This window comes from Papaver somniferum, chromosome 5 (genome assembly GCF_003573695.1).
Source record: "Papaver somniferum cultivar HN1 chromosome 5, ASM357369v1, whole genome shotgun sequence".
NCBI lineage: Eukaryota > Viridiplantae > Streptophyta > Magnoliopsida > Ranunculales > Papaveraceae > Papaver > Papaver somniferum.
Window position 1 is genome coordinate 9993935 of NC_039362.1, and position 16305 is coordinate 10010239.

General features: G+C 37.2%; 1 protein-coding gene across 1 annotated transcript; it reads right to left on the minus strand.

Moving 5' to 3' along the window:
• Nucleotides 1–11313: 11313 nt before the first annotated feature.
• Nucleotides 11314–12426, minus strand: LOC113277258 (RHOMBOID-like protein 12, mitochondrial). Its single transcript, XM_026526399.1, has one exon. The coding sequence runs from the start codon at nucleotides 12398–12400 to the stop codon at nucleotides 11429–11431; it is 972 nt and encodes a 323-aa protein (XP_026382184.1). The 5' UTR covers nucleotides 12401–12426; the 3' UTR covers nucleotides 11314–11428.
• Nucleotides 12427–16305: the final 3879 nt, after the last annotated feature.

Consider the following 16305-nt stretch of genomic DNA (forward strand, 5'->3'; position numbering starts at 1 on the left):
CATGAAGTAAATATATTATTAGATATCTCTAACTTATTGAATGTTATTTTCTTTTGTTATACTATGCTATCGTTTGTGGAATAGTAGTCTCTAATACTATTAAAATTTACAGTTTATATAAAACTTTATCTATGTTTTACTTTCATGATGTATTGAATTTTATTTTTTTGTTTTACATCATTTCTTTTCATTTTCTTATCATTCACTTTAGTTATCTATACTAAAAAGAGCTGAACTCTTCATAGAACTTCAAGCAGTAATGTTGGCCAGTTTTTGTTTAGTATCCAAAAACAAAGTCAATACATATATGATGTCTACATGAGTACACTTGCATTGTGTTTCATTACATGCTTTATTGCTTAGAGATTCATGGTACATATCTTCTTGCACTTCTTACAAATTCAAAGTACATATATGTTTATATATCTTATAGACTCAGATTACATATCCGCTTGTACTGCTTACTTAGAGAAAAATAACACATCCCTTATTCATTGTTTCCCTTTCCAAAAACAATAGAACTTTACACTGCTTAGTACATATCGATATGTATTTGTCAAGTAATATCAAGCATGTTTTATTGTATAACATACAGTTAATTACTGTCTACCAGGATTAAAACAATAATATAAGCAAATATAGAACTCTCTAGAATGCTGAGAAAATCAATACAATGGAAAAATTATATGGTTTAACTATTATTTGGGTTCCTTTACAGATTTTATACTCTCTCATGGAAGAACATGCAAGATACAAAGATCTCATCCCTTTTGAGATGCGAAAATCATCACCATCCAACCATTGGAGATCATATTCTTCAAAATAATAAGATATTTCCTCTAGTCTCCCTCTCAGGTTGATACCTGTATAAGTATGCTAACCTCAATAACCTGTATGTTGCATCTCTGGCATCCATAGCTGCAAATGCATTTTTCTTTGGATTTGAGCTTTTTCGCAGATCCACCAAATAATCTAGCAAACAACTTCATATTTAGAAGAGAACTCATTCAAACAACCTCAAATTTAGAATAAAACTCTTGCGAACAACCTCAGAATTAGAAGAAAACTCATGCAAACATCATGTAGTACATAGTTGTCCCAAAAGATTATACATTCTTATAACACGACGGGTCTGAAAACGTAGGGGCTACCAAATACACCCAAGTTTTTCGTTCGAAAAACTGCATAGAAAAAACTTAATACAATTGCAAGTAGACCAAACTTAATGATCCTTGACAATATGTATACATAGTTAATATCTCAACCTCTACTCAATCGGAATGTATATAAACATGAACGATTACAATATCCAAGATAGATCTAGTCTTATCCAAATAATTCAATCGGAATTCTTCCAAGTGATTAAACTTGTTATCTATCTTTCAAGATACAACTTCTATAAGAAATTAAACTCGTAATCGATTATAATTAAGAGGGCGTATTTACTTAGATTGAATACTTACAAACCTGTGTAAACACAATTATAAAGATTAACAATATAATGCGGAAAATGAAAAAAACAAGATAACATAAATTTTGTTAACGAGGAAACCGCAATAGCACAAAAACCTCGGGACCTCGTCCATATTGAACAGCACACTGCATTAAGCCATTACATACACTAGCCTACTATCAGACTTCAGACTGGAAAGTAGTTTAGACCGAATCCACCCTCCAAAGTGATTTAATTACAATCGCGCTCCTTACGTCTCTTGAACCTCGTAAGGTTCTGCACACTTGATTCCCTTAGCTGACGTCCTTTACATCCTAAGAGTTGCTTCAGGCGAAGTGAAAACTTTTGATTCCAATCTTCCTCTAACACGTAAGCATATTTGATTTCTGTTTAGATCAAAGATCAATGTGTGGGGATATATTTGCAATAGACAAATCTAGCAAACCTCACAAATCCGGAATTACGACTCCCAAAGAGCATCCTAGATTCTTAACCGCCTCTCAAGAAAAATCTTCGAAATTAACTAAGATCAGTCCTTAAATATCTATATGGACGAATCACAATTCTAGGATGAAGAGAACTTTGCGATTACTATTTATCTTGCCTGAAAGAGATTACGAAAACCTCGATAACAGAAAAGCAAGATCAAGATTCACGAACTATCAAGGTGAAGATATTCGGACCAGGATTCACAAATCCCCAAAACGAAGTACTTTAGTCGCATACCTAAAAGGTCTTTGATGACAACTCTAGAATCAACTAGGATACAAAGGGTCAGGGATTGATTTCCTTAGTTGAAATAGATGCTCTATTTATAGTTTTCGAAGACCAGGGTTAGCTTAGAATTCAAGCTAAGATAACTTGAGAATCAAGCAAATACTTTAGGTCTTCAAAATACAATAGATGACTATATATACGCCTAGGTTCGGTAACAGAACCGTGTATGATGACTATTCGGTTTGGAAAGTTATCCAAAGAAGTGAAAGCTATTTGACGTTCATTTAAACACCTATGAAATTAATCATGATACACAAACATTTATGTTTAAGTAATCAATGAAGTCTTAGAATTTTTTAAGAGAGTTCTAGCAATGCTAAATATATTAAAATAATAAGTCTTTAAGTATCTGCTAAACATTGTCAGGACAGCCGGTACAACGGTTTTCCAATCGTACGGCTTGTTCACGAGTCAGGGTGCTACAGTTCATGAACTCGAACCCTACTAGAGTACCGAACTCAGTTGACCATGGTTCCTGAACCGTGTTCGCCAACTGCAAGCATATTTATCCAACTTGTAAAATTTAGTTCACTACGGTTCGCCAACCGGGTTCATAAACCTGTTCCCAACTAAACTTGCAATTTGAGAACTGGTTTTCCAACCTTCTTGTATTTCTATATCTCAGATATCTATGGTTTATGAACTAGTTCGCCAACCTACCCTGAGTATAAATTTCAGTAAGTTTATATTCCTCTCTTATGATGTTTGAAACATACCCAAGTGATATAATCATTTGCATGGGCGATTTTCAATTGATCCACAAATTAATTCGTAGAACTAATATTATTAAGGACCTTTGAACATCTAATCGCTAAATCATATTTCGATTTTTTACAAGAGAAACTTGACTCGAAACATTTTTTTCTTCTGATTCTACTATTATTCATACGACATAGTCTCAATAGAAAAAATGATTCAGTCTTCACATACTTGATTCATAAGTTCCCAGATGTCTTCATCGATCTTCAGTATTCAGTAGTGATCTTTGATACTCAACTACAATTATAACCTATCTGATACTTGACTTAGTAGACTAGAGATCAAGATATAGTTTTTATCATCTAACATTGACAACAAGCTTGAGATAGAAAAACTTGGGGGTTCAACCTAGCAATGTTCTAACAATCTCCCCCTTTGTCAATTTTAGCGAAAAAAATATTCAATACATATTGATACAATAAGTAAACTTTTCAGCTCAATCCACTATGCTTGATTCCCTTGGTTCTTCAACACAAGTCTTGAATTCTTCGTACTTCAAGTTGTTATAATGTTCAGTTAGAGCATAGCTTGGTTGAACCCACCAAGCTTTGGTACGTCAAGGTAGTTTGTTATATTTCAGTATTTTAGAGTCGCTTGATTAATTACTAGAGTCAACTTCGTTTAGGTTAGACTATAAAGTATAGAAATATTGATACTTACAAGTACTACTCTGGAGACCTGAAGAATATGAAGAAGTAACGACTACAACAAAGACATCATCCTTCCACTTGAGTTTAGTAATATTGACTTGAACTTGTTTCTAAAAATGCGGGGGTACCAAAATACACCACCAACTTTTTCTTAGGAAACTTGTATAGAATAAACTCATATATAATTTCAAGAGTTACAACTTAATGAATCTCAATCAGGAATTATATGAAGAGTTTATATCTCTTTCTCTCATAATCAATATGTAAACGAAGACAAGTCTGTGAACCTGATTATGCCGTGAGAGTTCTTGGACGATTCCAAAGATCAATATCCAAGATCAATCAAGTCGTATTCAACAATTATGATGGACGTATCTAATTTGGTTGATTTAAATACAACTTGTGATATTTCAATTAAAAAAAGATAAACAATATAATGCGGAAAAAAAATAACACAAACACCAGAAATTTTGTTAACGAGGAGACCGCAAATGCAGAAAAACCCCGTGACCTAGTCCAGATTTGGACACTAAACCATATTAAGCCGCTACAGACTCTAGCTTACTATCAAAACTTTGTACTGGAATGTAGTTGAGACCGAATCCACCGTCATAGTAATTCAGTTACAGCCGTGCTCCTTACGCCTATTGAATCTCGCAAGACTCTGCGCAATTGATTCCCTTAGCTGACGTCCTTTACAGCCTAAAAGTTGCTTCAACTCAATTGAAGACTTTAAACAATAAAACCCCTTTACAACCACATTAACTCCAGCGGAAATATAAATCCACACTGGATCAAAATCTGGAATATGAATACTTTTCTATCTGTAAAACACTTCGTATGGAAAGTTGCTCACGCAATACTACCAAACAGTATCCGCATAGCAGCAATCATTCCAGGAATTGATAAAACTTGTAAACTCTACGGAGAGGGCCAGCAAACCTTAACTCACTTTTTCATGAATTGTAACTACACAACTCAAGTCTGGTTGCACATAAAATTTGATATTCAGTTGATGGGAATGTGTTGTGTAGTGTCACTATATGGCATATTTGGAAGACAAGAAGCAATATAGTTTTTAAAAAACAAAACCAAGATAGTGCAACTTAGCGGATAACATTGTAAAATTCATAAGCATCTATAATATGGCAACATCCAGGCTATGATGTCTACAAAACATTTTCTACAACCTCCTCAAGGAGGAGAAATTGACAATAACCAATAATAACTACACAGACATGGAAAGGCAGACAAGTTACATGGACCTCAAAATAAACATAACACCGATAATGATGAATGCAGCTTCAAATAATGATATTTCTCTTACCTTATGTTAGAGCATAGCTCGGTCAACCTCGCATGCGTTGCTATATCAAACATGTTTGTCAATATTAGTGATCAAAACTATAAAGTATTGATTTCTAGCCTATTAGGTAAGTCTCGGACTAGGATAGGAAAAGTGTAGTTGAGCTGAAGGACTTCATGGTGATTCAACGACAACGACGAAGATCTACACCAAAGAACCGTGGAACTTCATCAACAAAAAGGTATGTGAATACTTGAACTTATCTATCACTCGAAGTCTATCTATTCTTCTCCTACTTCTTGAGACAAAAGTCGTATGCTATATAGACTAGATCATATACACTTGATATTTCGAGTTGAGTATTCATTGCTTATCTTTTACTGGAAATCATGTGTTGGTAAAGCGTTTCGCTTTGATTAGGTTTATCTTCACCTAGTGACGAAAGTCATGAAAGTTTCAATCACTTTGGGAATTGCTCTGATGAGAAAGGACTGTTGTTCTTCGCGACTGAATATCGCCCTCTGAGAATGTTTCAATGATTGAAATGAGAGTTTAGATTATATAACCATGTATTCCTTGAACCGAAGTTTCGGAACTTTGTTGATCAAGAGAAATCGGTAGGTTTGTGGAATTGGCTTGCCAAGTCCGCGAACCCAATCCGCAGACCCAGTCCGCAAACTGACGGAAGTTTTCATCCCGAGAATTTCTGCTGAATTTTCCTTTAACTCGTTTGCGTGTTTAGTCCGCGAACTGGCGGAACTTCTCTTCCCGAGATTTTCTGCTGAGTTTGGAAAACTCAACCGATTAACTTAAGTCCGCGAACTTGTTTGTGAACTTAAGAGGTTATAATCTAAAGATTTTCTCTGAATATGAAACATTAATTATTAAGGAATGCTTTATGCAAACCGTGGTTATAATGTTCATAAGCCGACTCTAATCGAATCGAATCATCTTTGTTTCAATTGTGTCTTATGTAGTTACATAAGATCTCATAGCAATTGAACAACTCTTAACTAGTTCATTTGAGTCAATTGAACTAGTTATGGTGAAGAAGGACATGATTAATATGAGATGCACATATGGTTGACCTTTTGGGTTATCATGTTGAACCAACATACATGTACTCGTTTGGGCATGGTTTTCTCAAACCCAGTAAACGTGTACCCAAGTGTGTGTGACAAGCTATTCTTTCGATCTAACGGTTGAGTGATATTGGCTTGAATCTAAATCAGGTTTTCATCTAACGGTGGATAGAGTTTGCTTTGTACCTAAGGCAAACTCCTGATTTGAAAGGCTATATATAGGAGACATCTAGCTAGAGCAAAACTTAATCCCCACACGTCTGTGTGCTACTAGTGCGCTCGCTAGAGCCGATCTCCATTAACTCTTGAGTTTCTTCTCTAAACTCGAGTTATCGACTTAAAGACTTCATTGGGATTGTGACCGATACTACTTTTATCGTAGTTGTGTGATATGATCTTGCATCTTCTATCCTACGAGTACAATCGATTGATTGGCTTGAGATCGTGAGAGTTCTCCGATAGGCAAGATAAAGAAGTCACAAAAATCTTCGTCTCACTGTTTGTGATTCCTAGACAATCTGCTTGTATAGCCAGGAAGGATTGTAGAGAGATGATTGATTAATCTAGGTTGTTCTTCGGGAATATAAGTCCGGATTATCAATTGGTTCCTATTACCTTGATTTTATATCTAAAGACGGAACAAAACCTAGGGTTTATCTGTGGGAGACAAATTTATTTCTTTTGATACACTTTTATGTGTGAGACAGATTCGTTTATTATCAAGTCTGTGATTTTGGGTTACAACAACTCTTAGTTGTGGGTGAGATCAGATAAGAGAATCAAGTACGCAGTGTCCTGCTGGTATCAGAGGCGTAGGAGTACAATTGTACCTTGTATCAGTGAGAGATTGGTAGGGGTTCAACTATAGATCAGTCCGAAGTTAGTTTGCAGTAGGCTAATGTCTGTAGCGGCTTAATACAATGTGTATTCAATCTGGACTAGGTCCCGGGGTTTTTCTGCATTTGTGGTTTCCTCGTTAACAAAACTTATGGTGTCTGTGTTATTTCTTTTTCGTATTATATCTTATATAATAGAAATAATACAGGTTGTGTGTTCGTGATCATCAATTGGAAATCCAACCTTTGGTTGTTGATTGATATTGATTGATCCTTGGACATTGATCTTTGGTACCGTCCAAGTTCTCTCTCTTTGATAAAGACTCGCAGATTTCTATTTGCTTGAGTAAAGATAAAATCGAGAGATTGAGATATAACTCCTTGATATACTTTTTATCTAGATTGTGTCTGACTGTCTAGTTGATTCTCTAGCAAAGTATTCCGGAGTTAGTCCATACATATTGCTAAGCGAAATATTGGGTGGTGTTGTTAGACCCCCGCTTTTTCACCTTATGTGAGTATTCAGGTAACATCAGAGATTCAAGAGGGATCAATAGAGATTGTACCACCACAGAACAACTAGAGATAGAAGGTGCAGAAGCGACTTTCCGATGGGCAACGGATTGGAGTGGGCACACAATCACTTTCAGAAGTGATTCTCAACAGACTCTAATGCTGCTGATATGAATGTACGCAAAGGCAAGGGAACAACGTTACAAATTGAATTAGCAGAGACTTTGGAAACAACAAAATTTGATATAAACTTTAGAGTTAATGCTTTTATTTTAGTAAGAAGAATAGATATCATATGGGCATCTAAACTAGTAATCCTTTATAACAAGTATTCAATTCAAAACAATTGGAAAGGACGTGGCTTATGGGAAATCCTAACCTATCTAAATATATCCAGAATTGGAACAATGATGTAATGATTCACTGAAACTCTTCATTTGGAGCTCCCGATAATTTAATAGTAATTGAATGAGGGAAACCTCCGATAATTTAATAGTAACTGGGAAACCTCCTTTTCTAAAAATAATAATAAAAAAAAGTTATTTGTACCCAAAATTACTTTTGGGCACGGTACACGATTGAATTGATGATTTGATGTGTATGTTGGGTTAGGAGACGAATCGAAGAACAAATAAAGTGACACAGGTTTAACGTGGTTCAGCATGGTTGCCTACATCCACTGACGAATCCCCTTGGGGGTGATATTTTATTGATATCAGAATTACATTATGTATTTTTCTCTATTAGCTATCTCTCTCTCCTCCAGTTTTCTATCCCCCTCACTATTTATACAATTGTATACATAATTTCGAAATGGCATTAACTGCTCATTTATGCCTCCCTCTTCAATTCTGCATGAAATTGCTGGAATTATTATTACATGTATGAAACTGCTGCATGTATCCATCTTAAATTCTGCATGACATGCTGGAATTAACTCTGCATGCCTCCATCTTCAATTCTGCATGAAACTATTTGCATGCTTCTTTGAATAAATTCGGCATGAATGATGGCTGTCAGTATTGGTGGACACTAGCAGCATGGCTAGAAACAGGATGGGTAAATACTGGCTGGCAGCACATCTGGCAGCATGGCTAGAAACAGGATGGGTAAATACTGGCTGGCAGCACATCTGGCAGCATGGCTAGAAACAGGATGGGTAAATACTGGCTGGCAGCACATCTAGCAGCATGGCTGACAGACATAATGGGCTGCCCGTTTGGATGGAGGATTCCGCCTGTGGGCATGGCCGAGCAACATGGCCGGGGGACATGCCCGGGGAAGATGGCCGGGGATCAGTTGGCAGTATCGTTGGCGATATTGACGAAAATTGGCTGGAAGTGCGACTGGCAACTTTACTTCGACCGTTACCGATGGTTGATTTTGACCATTGACCGGTATTGACCTTTGGCCATTGACTGGTGTTGATTTCACGAAGCATTGGAATTGCTGGTAGCTACTTCAATGAGTAAGCTGGTGGCAGGCTTGAATGAGGGCCAAAGGGTGATTTAAGTAGCAATTTGGCCCATCATGTGACATTTTCACTCATGGTACCAACAAAAGTGTTGAACGGCTTCTCGGACAATTAAAATTTAGAGGGGAAAAAAATAAAAGCAATTTACGAAAAGCAAATTGAAAATTTACTCATTGTTGAAAGCAACCATTTATGGACTACATGTCCAAACGCAATTACCTAGGTGAACTTGGCAACCATTGCTTATTTCTATTGAGTTTAAATAACCTACGAAAATGATAATCTAAGTTATCATTTACCCAACACAGAAAATTCAATTTAGCAGTTCCTTTTTTTCTTATTGAAGATGAGAAAGAGATCGGAGTTTTTGATCGAGACCGAGAATCCCTCTTAATAAACCCCTAGTAGAGCGTTTAAGGGATCAAGCCCGCAACCAAATAAGTCCCACATGACCATCCCAATTTAGAAGTCGAAACTACCCTTCATTTTTCTTATCAGACCGATAACATGTTTTGATACCAGAATCATAAGTCCGAAGCAAAACTGATACGAGAAGCGAAAGTCAAAAACAAAACTATATTGCTTTGCCAAAAGCTTTTTTTATTTTCTTTTAGAAATTATTCGAAATCCTAGACCCAAACTAACTTTTAATTTTTTTGCAAGAGTCAAAGGTAACTTCTGAAAACATACCAAACAAGCCACAATTGGATTAAGAGAACAGAAATGGGAAAATATACAGGTGCAATGACACTGACAATACTATCTTCCGATAACGATGAGTAGACCTTCTCATATGCCCATTAGATAAGTAAGCCAATAGTTGTCATTTGAACCGCTTCCCGGATAATTAAAATTTAGAGGAAAAAAAAAGAACAGCAACTTGGGAAAAGCAAAGTGAAAATTTACTCGTTGTTAGAAACAACTGCAGTCCAAACGCAATTACCTAAGCGAACTTGGCAACCATTGCTTACATATATCGAGTTAAACATGTCCAGGGTTTCAAGGATTATTACAAGTCGTAGCCGTCTGTCGAGACACATAAAATCTTCACGTGGTTTTGCTGCATCTCTTTTCAATGGAGGTACTTAAGAAATTTATCGTGATTAATGATTGGGAGGAGAAGAAGCGTACGATTATTACTACTGAGATTCATGATTCGGGGAAAAAGAAGATTACCACTGAGATTCATGATTTTTCCGGCGACAAGGAGCGCACGATTATTACTAGTGAGATTCATGATCCGGAAGAGAAGCGTATGATTCATCAGGCAAGACTTGCTCACCGGTTAAGGAGATAGTTCTGACGTACACCACCGCTTTTCGGCATGATCGCCTTTGCCGAGCTGCACAAGCATGAAAACCAAACCAGGGCAACTAATGTCGTGTCGTGTTACACCATCCCGTGGTAGGAGAAATAGGTCATGGTATCCTTGAGGCCCAACTAAATGGGTTCACATACACGGCCTCAGATTTTCGCATGGTTTTCGAGAATGCAAATGTAGACGGGTGTTTTTGGCGACTTGGGGACGTGGAGCCGCCTCTCTTGCAATTCCACTTGAAGCACCCCATCATGGTGGTGACAAAAAGGATATCCAATTCTGTTTGATGCCAACCCCACCGGAACTTGTTGAGGATTCAGATTGCATCCGGAACAGGGCTAGCAGTCGTAACGAAGATTTAAAGAACTTTGTCAACAAAGTTAAAGAAACTCAGTGGACTTGCAGTAATGTCACACCTATATATTTTGAGGCGCTAGATGAGTGCCAAGGTATTTCCCACGGGTAAACCAGCCATCTTCGCCGTGACTTATTCTGCCCTAGTTGTGCTCGTAGGACAACCTTTCTTTGTGGTACCACTAGACGTCATCGAGATTGTTAATCTGGCACTCCTTGAACCTGGAATGATTCATATGACGGTCTTATTTAAAGACTTCAAGCGTGCTGTGCTTGAAATCTGCTCAATTCGCTTAGATCTTCTCACCGGCATAAAACATCGTTTGAACTATGCGGACGTGAAGTACTATGTTAACAGTGAAAGCCGAGACTGGCATAGCTTAGTCAGAAGCATCTCCGAGTCTCCAGAGACTTTCATACAGTACGGTGGATGGGAATCCTTGGATAAACCTACTTTGGCCTACTACCCGATAATATAAATATGGATTAAAATAAGCTTCCACAAGACTGGTAAGAAAAGCTAACAATTTCTCTTCTTATAAAAGGTTTTGCATGTTTTTATCAAATGAAGCGGAAAGAATGTCTTAATAGCTCAAATTTGTGTAGATGAAACTTTTTGATGAATTCCAAATCTCTTTAGGAAAGGAGTTCCAAATGAACAATATTGGTGAATTGAAGTACTTTCTGGGATCACAAATTCAACAACATAAGGATGTAATTTATATTTCTAAAGAGAAATATGCCAAGGAACTTGTTAAAAAATTTGGCCAATGGAAAGCAAATTTAGAATTTACTCATTGTTAAAAACACCATTTTTTTTTGATCGGCTAAAAACAACCATTTGACTACATGCTCGAAACGCAATTATCTAAAATACTAGTACTAGACTACTAGTAATGGACTCAATCAAATCCACCATCCTCTTCGGATCCCAAACCATGCGATTGCAGCGACTGCGGCACCCCCTAAGTGAGCTTCTCCAGAGATTTTACCATCTGCCATCTTCATCCTGTACAGATCTTTTCCAACTAGAAATGCTCCCGCTAGCATCGCCGGAACCGGCAAAACGAGATAAAAATAGAGTTTAGATTTCGGAAAATGAAATATGTAAAGCAGGACAATTGCATTCACAGCACCACTTGAACCCAATCCTTGCCTTCCCCTTTTCGACGGATCAATGAAAGCATGGTGCACCAAGTAGAACACCGAGCCACCAACTGCCCCGGCCAAATACAAATTTAGCAAGAACCGTGGTCCGAATATCCGTCCGATTGTGCTGCCAAAGAATAAAAGACCAATCATGTTGCTGAAAAGATGTCCGACATCGATATGACTGAATGCGGAAGTAATCATTGTATGAACACGGCCGCTTTTGAAGTTTTCTACTGAAATCATAAAATTTTGTTTCATAAATGTCGGATCAGCACCATTCCAGAATGTGCAAACAGCAGTATTAGCTACGATTAACCCCCAAAGAACACCGTCCGTTGACGGAAACCACGAGTACTTACGACTCGAGGTACGGTATCTCTGATGGTTTGATCCAGCACTATTTCCAGGCAAATTACTACTTCTTGCAACAAGAATCCCACGATTAATGCTTTGCTTCTTCAAATGGGGGTTCAAGACTAAATGATTTGCTGAAAAAGCATCATAAATAATGTTATGGTGAGATTTTTGTGGAATAGATGAGCCGTTAGAGAGAAATTTAGTGGTACTAAATAACTCTCCTCCGGTGGTTTTTCCGGTGAGCGATGATGAAAGTATCAACTTTTTAGTAGAGACACTGAAATCTTGAAATGATGCTTTTGTGTTTACGTTGGAGAAATTTCTTGGAAATCTAGTTATAAGCTTGAATGAAAGTTGTAGTTTCTGCATTTTGATGATTCAAGGTGTAGACAAGAATAACAAGAGCAGGCTTTGCATAAGCTGAATTTTTATAGTAGAAGAGAAGAAAGATTGGGAAGAAATGAAATGACATGGCATGCCTGATGAACCAAAGCAGGAGTCACAATAATGGCTACAGGATACTAAAGAGGAATGATGATAAGTTGCTATCCATATGTGTGCCATTTTGAGTTAAGAGTGAATGGAACTTTCCGAGTGATGCAGAAAAGGATAGCCTTAAAAATGAAATATATTCTCGTGTGCATGAATCAAAACCAACCCTACTTACTTTGAAAGTCCTTATATCATAACGAGGTTCACTTAAGGCCGAGTGCAGTGGAGTAAAAGATGGGAATGAAAGCGACATCTGGGAACGTTCACTTAAGGCTGAGTGTAGGGAAGGTTAGCGGGGATTTCTATATAGAATTCTTGTCAGAAAAAGAGAAAAACGAGGACTAAATCCTCGCTTCCACTTTAATTATAATAAAAAGATTAATGAAATATATTAATATTAGATTTTGAGCACATCTTAAGAGTTTTAAATAAATAAAACACTTTTGGGCGCATTTAAACTACCTCCCTATCGCTACACTCATGCCTCTCTTCAGCATGACGTGGCATCACTGTGCAACCCCTACCTCTCCTCCTCCACTACACTCGGCCTAAGTATAGCTTTTTTCTTTTTTTAAAAGAAAAAAAACTTTTAAGTACAAATTCTTGCGTTTGATGGATGAGGTACAAGGTTCAGTTCCTGCTCCAATGTGCTGTCCTGTCGATCAACTGCCTAAGTTGTTGACTAGGCCTAGTTCTATCTAGGCAAAAGATTGAATCTCAAACCTAGCTAACGGCTAAACCTAGTGCTGGTTGGGTGGTAATAAATTCACTAACGATATTGGTGGTAAAAGGATCATGGTACTGGCACCAGGTCAACATAACTCGGATCATATTACGTCGAGCTTATTGGTGGTGGTTGTCCTATCATCCTCTGCAGGTGCGTGATCTACAAAATTTTCACCTTCTTTCGCAATAATGTGTGATAGTAGGGTTTTCTTCTTATAATTTTTGTTTCTGTCTTTTGTTACAGATACGAGAGACGATTTTGTTATAAATGTAGAAAAGATGTTACAGGAATTCGTAGGTGCCGTTGTGGAGCAGTGAATATAGATTACCGCATAATCAAAGATAATCAAAGATGAGTTAATTGTGACAGACTAAACCCTACAGCAACAAGGAGATTAACAAAGGAAGGACACAGTAAAGCGCCTTAACAAAACACCATGTTCATAATTTGTTATAAGGAACATATGCAGACTAAAAATTAAAGGCACTAACAACATACTAAACTGAGCTGCAGAAAAAGAAATCTAGGAAAGAAGCTGCCTGCGACGCTCCTTTCTCTGTTTAAGTAGAGATCCTACTAACACTTTCTTGTACAAGGTTGGCTGTGATGCATCTCTTAGGCTTCTGATAAGGACACCAGACTTTCATAGAACGACGTACATAGTCTAGTATCGAAATGAACAAGAACCGATGAGGGAATCCCGCTAATTTCGATCTCCTTGAAAAACTTTTTCTTCAAATCGTAAGAATATATATCCGTGGCCTTTGAACGTCTATCCGAATTCCTTGCATGAGTTTCCATGATGATTTCATCTGTTCCACTAGGAGTATGAAAATAGAAATCTCGCCCTTCTACCCAACGAACAGGTAATGTGACTGTATTCTTACTCCAGCTCCTGTCGGTGGAACCCATAGTTGTAGTACTCTCTTTGTCGTTGTCTTCATATATCCATAGGTCGGCAGTGTCAGCATTAATTCTGCGTAATATAGCAACACATCCATTCACTTCTAACAAATAACAGCAGTCAAGGACAGGATTAGGATCAGAAGGCCTATCAGCAGATCTGAATTTGGAAATTTCAATCGTTCTGAACTTCTCACTGCCAACATCGAAGGCCACCATAAATACATCATTGCCATTGTTCCAATCGCGGCACTCAAATACACCAGGAAACCAATAAACAGATCCGTTCACGTATACGGAACATACAGTGCGACAAAAATGATGAGGAGGGGCAGCTTCGATCTTTCTCCATGAATGAAAAACCGTTGAATCCTTATTAGGTATGAGAAGTATTATTACAGAATTATATTTCAGTGTCTTTCACAATACAAGACAAGGGTATTTATACCCAATCCTGATACACACGGACTTGGTCAAGTCAACAGGACATGACCTTGACCTATATTCCTAATACACCCCCCTCAAACGTTACAGACAGATGCTGAAACAGTTTGAAGAGATGAAAGAAAGAAAAGGAAAAACAAAACACTCCCTCAAACTGACAATACACCTCACAATGTCAGTTTGTTGCAAGAAAAACAAAAGAAAAATCACTCCCTTAACTATCAGAAACAGTACGAGAGAAAATATAAGAAAAACAAATGCACACTGTGGCAGCAAGCACATCAACAGTAGCGTAAACATCTCCATAAACATAATGAGCCTTGTCAGGAGCAGAAGCAAAAGTGATACGAAATTCTAAAGTCTTCCAGTGACACAAAAGATAGTAGGATACATAACCACTCACTCTTAGCACTAAAGTGAAGGAAATCCAAGGTGAAGGAGTAGCACCAGTTATGGCATCAAGGGACACCAACAGTTGCAGAAACACAAATAGCAATAATTGCAGCACCACTTGGACACAATTTGATGAAGTAAATGAAGCATGAAACAAGTAATAATTTGTTGAACATTTTTATGAAACGCTAGAACTAGCAGCAACACAAGTTGAATAACAACAGAAAAAGTAGCTTCCGGTATTTGTTTTGGTGTTCTCTGTTGGTTAAGAGACTCGAATTGTATTTGGTGTTCTCCGTTGGTTAAGAGACTCAAATTAATATTTAAGAACTGGTGTTTGTAAGACCAGATCTGTAAAGGTATTGGTATGACTTGTTTTGAAGTAACTAGTCATATAACTGGTTGTTGAAAAATGTTTTTAGGACCAGTTAGGTATCGAAAATCATTACTTCATGCTAAACTCATATAAAAAAGAAGTAATAATGAAAAAATGGGGAAAATTGTTATTAAAAGGTTATCACCCATGTTGATATTACTCGGAAGCTGCTACTGTTGTTGGATTGATATTAAAGTTGTTGTTTTTGTTATTGATTAGTTGATCTTGTTGATGATGTGGGTGTGGTTGTCCCTCCACTGCAGCTGATGAGAAATTGCTGGTGCTAAAATAATGGTGTTGTTGAGAATGAGATTGAGATGATGTTGCTAATGAGGAGCTGTTGCTACCAGCCAAAAAATATGGTCTAATGTGTACTGCTGCTGGTGAATGCAATTCACAATAACGTGCACCTATCATGAGACCCTCTTGACGAGTAGAAATTACATACAAGAACGACTCAATATATAGTATAATTCCAGTTATCCCATATATTATCATGCCTTCTAATAGCAACTTCAAAACACCTTGTGCTATCCCTAACCCTAAACAAACGATGACGTCGTTCATGTAAACATCCTGGCTGTAGTCATTCATGTAAACATCCTGGCTGTGGTCGCGACCAGGGAGATATCCTCCAGTATTTGCAAACTATGCACAGTTGATGTAAATCCAGATATAATTAAAATCCTTACCAATTTCTTGAAACAAGGAGAAAATGAATCAACAGTTGCAGTAGAAATCTTGAGAAAATCTTTCTTCAACTCTCGTTTTACAAACATATACGATTTTTTGTTAATGGGATATTGCATTGTTTAAATTCCTTAACCAATTCAACATCACTGAACCTAATTCATCCATCTGAACTAATACAACACCACTAATTGCTTTCAACATTTCATTCTTCCATGTAGAATGAATCCAATCATACCCAACTTTATC

What these genes read in the sequence shown, in the direction of transcription:
- LOC113277258 (XM_026526399.1), bottom strand. Translation starts at nt 12,400, where the DNA reads ATGCAGAAACTACAACTTTCATTCAAGCTTATAACTAGATTTCCAAGA.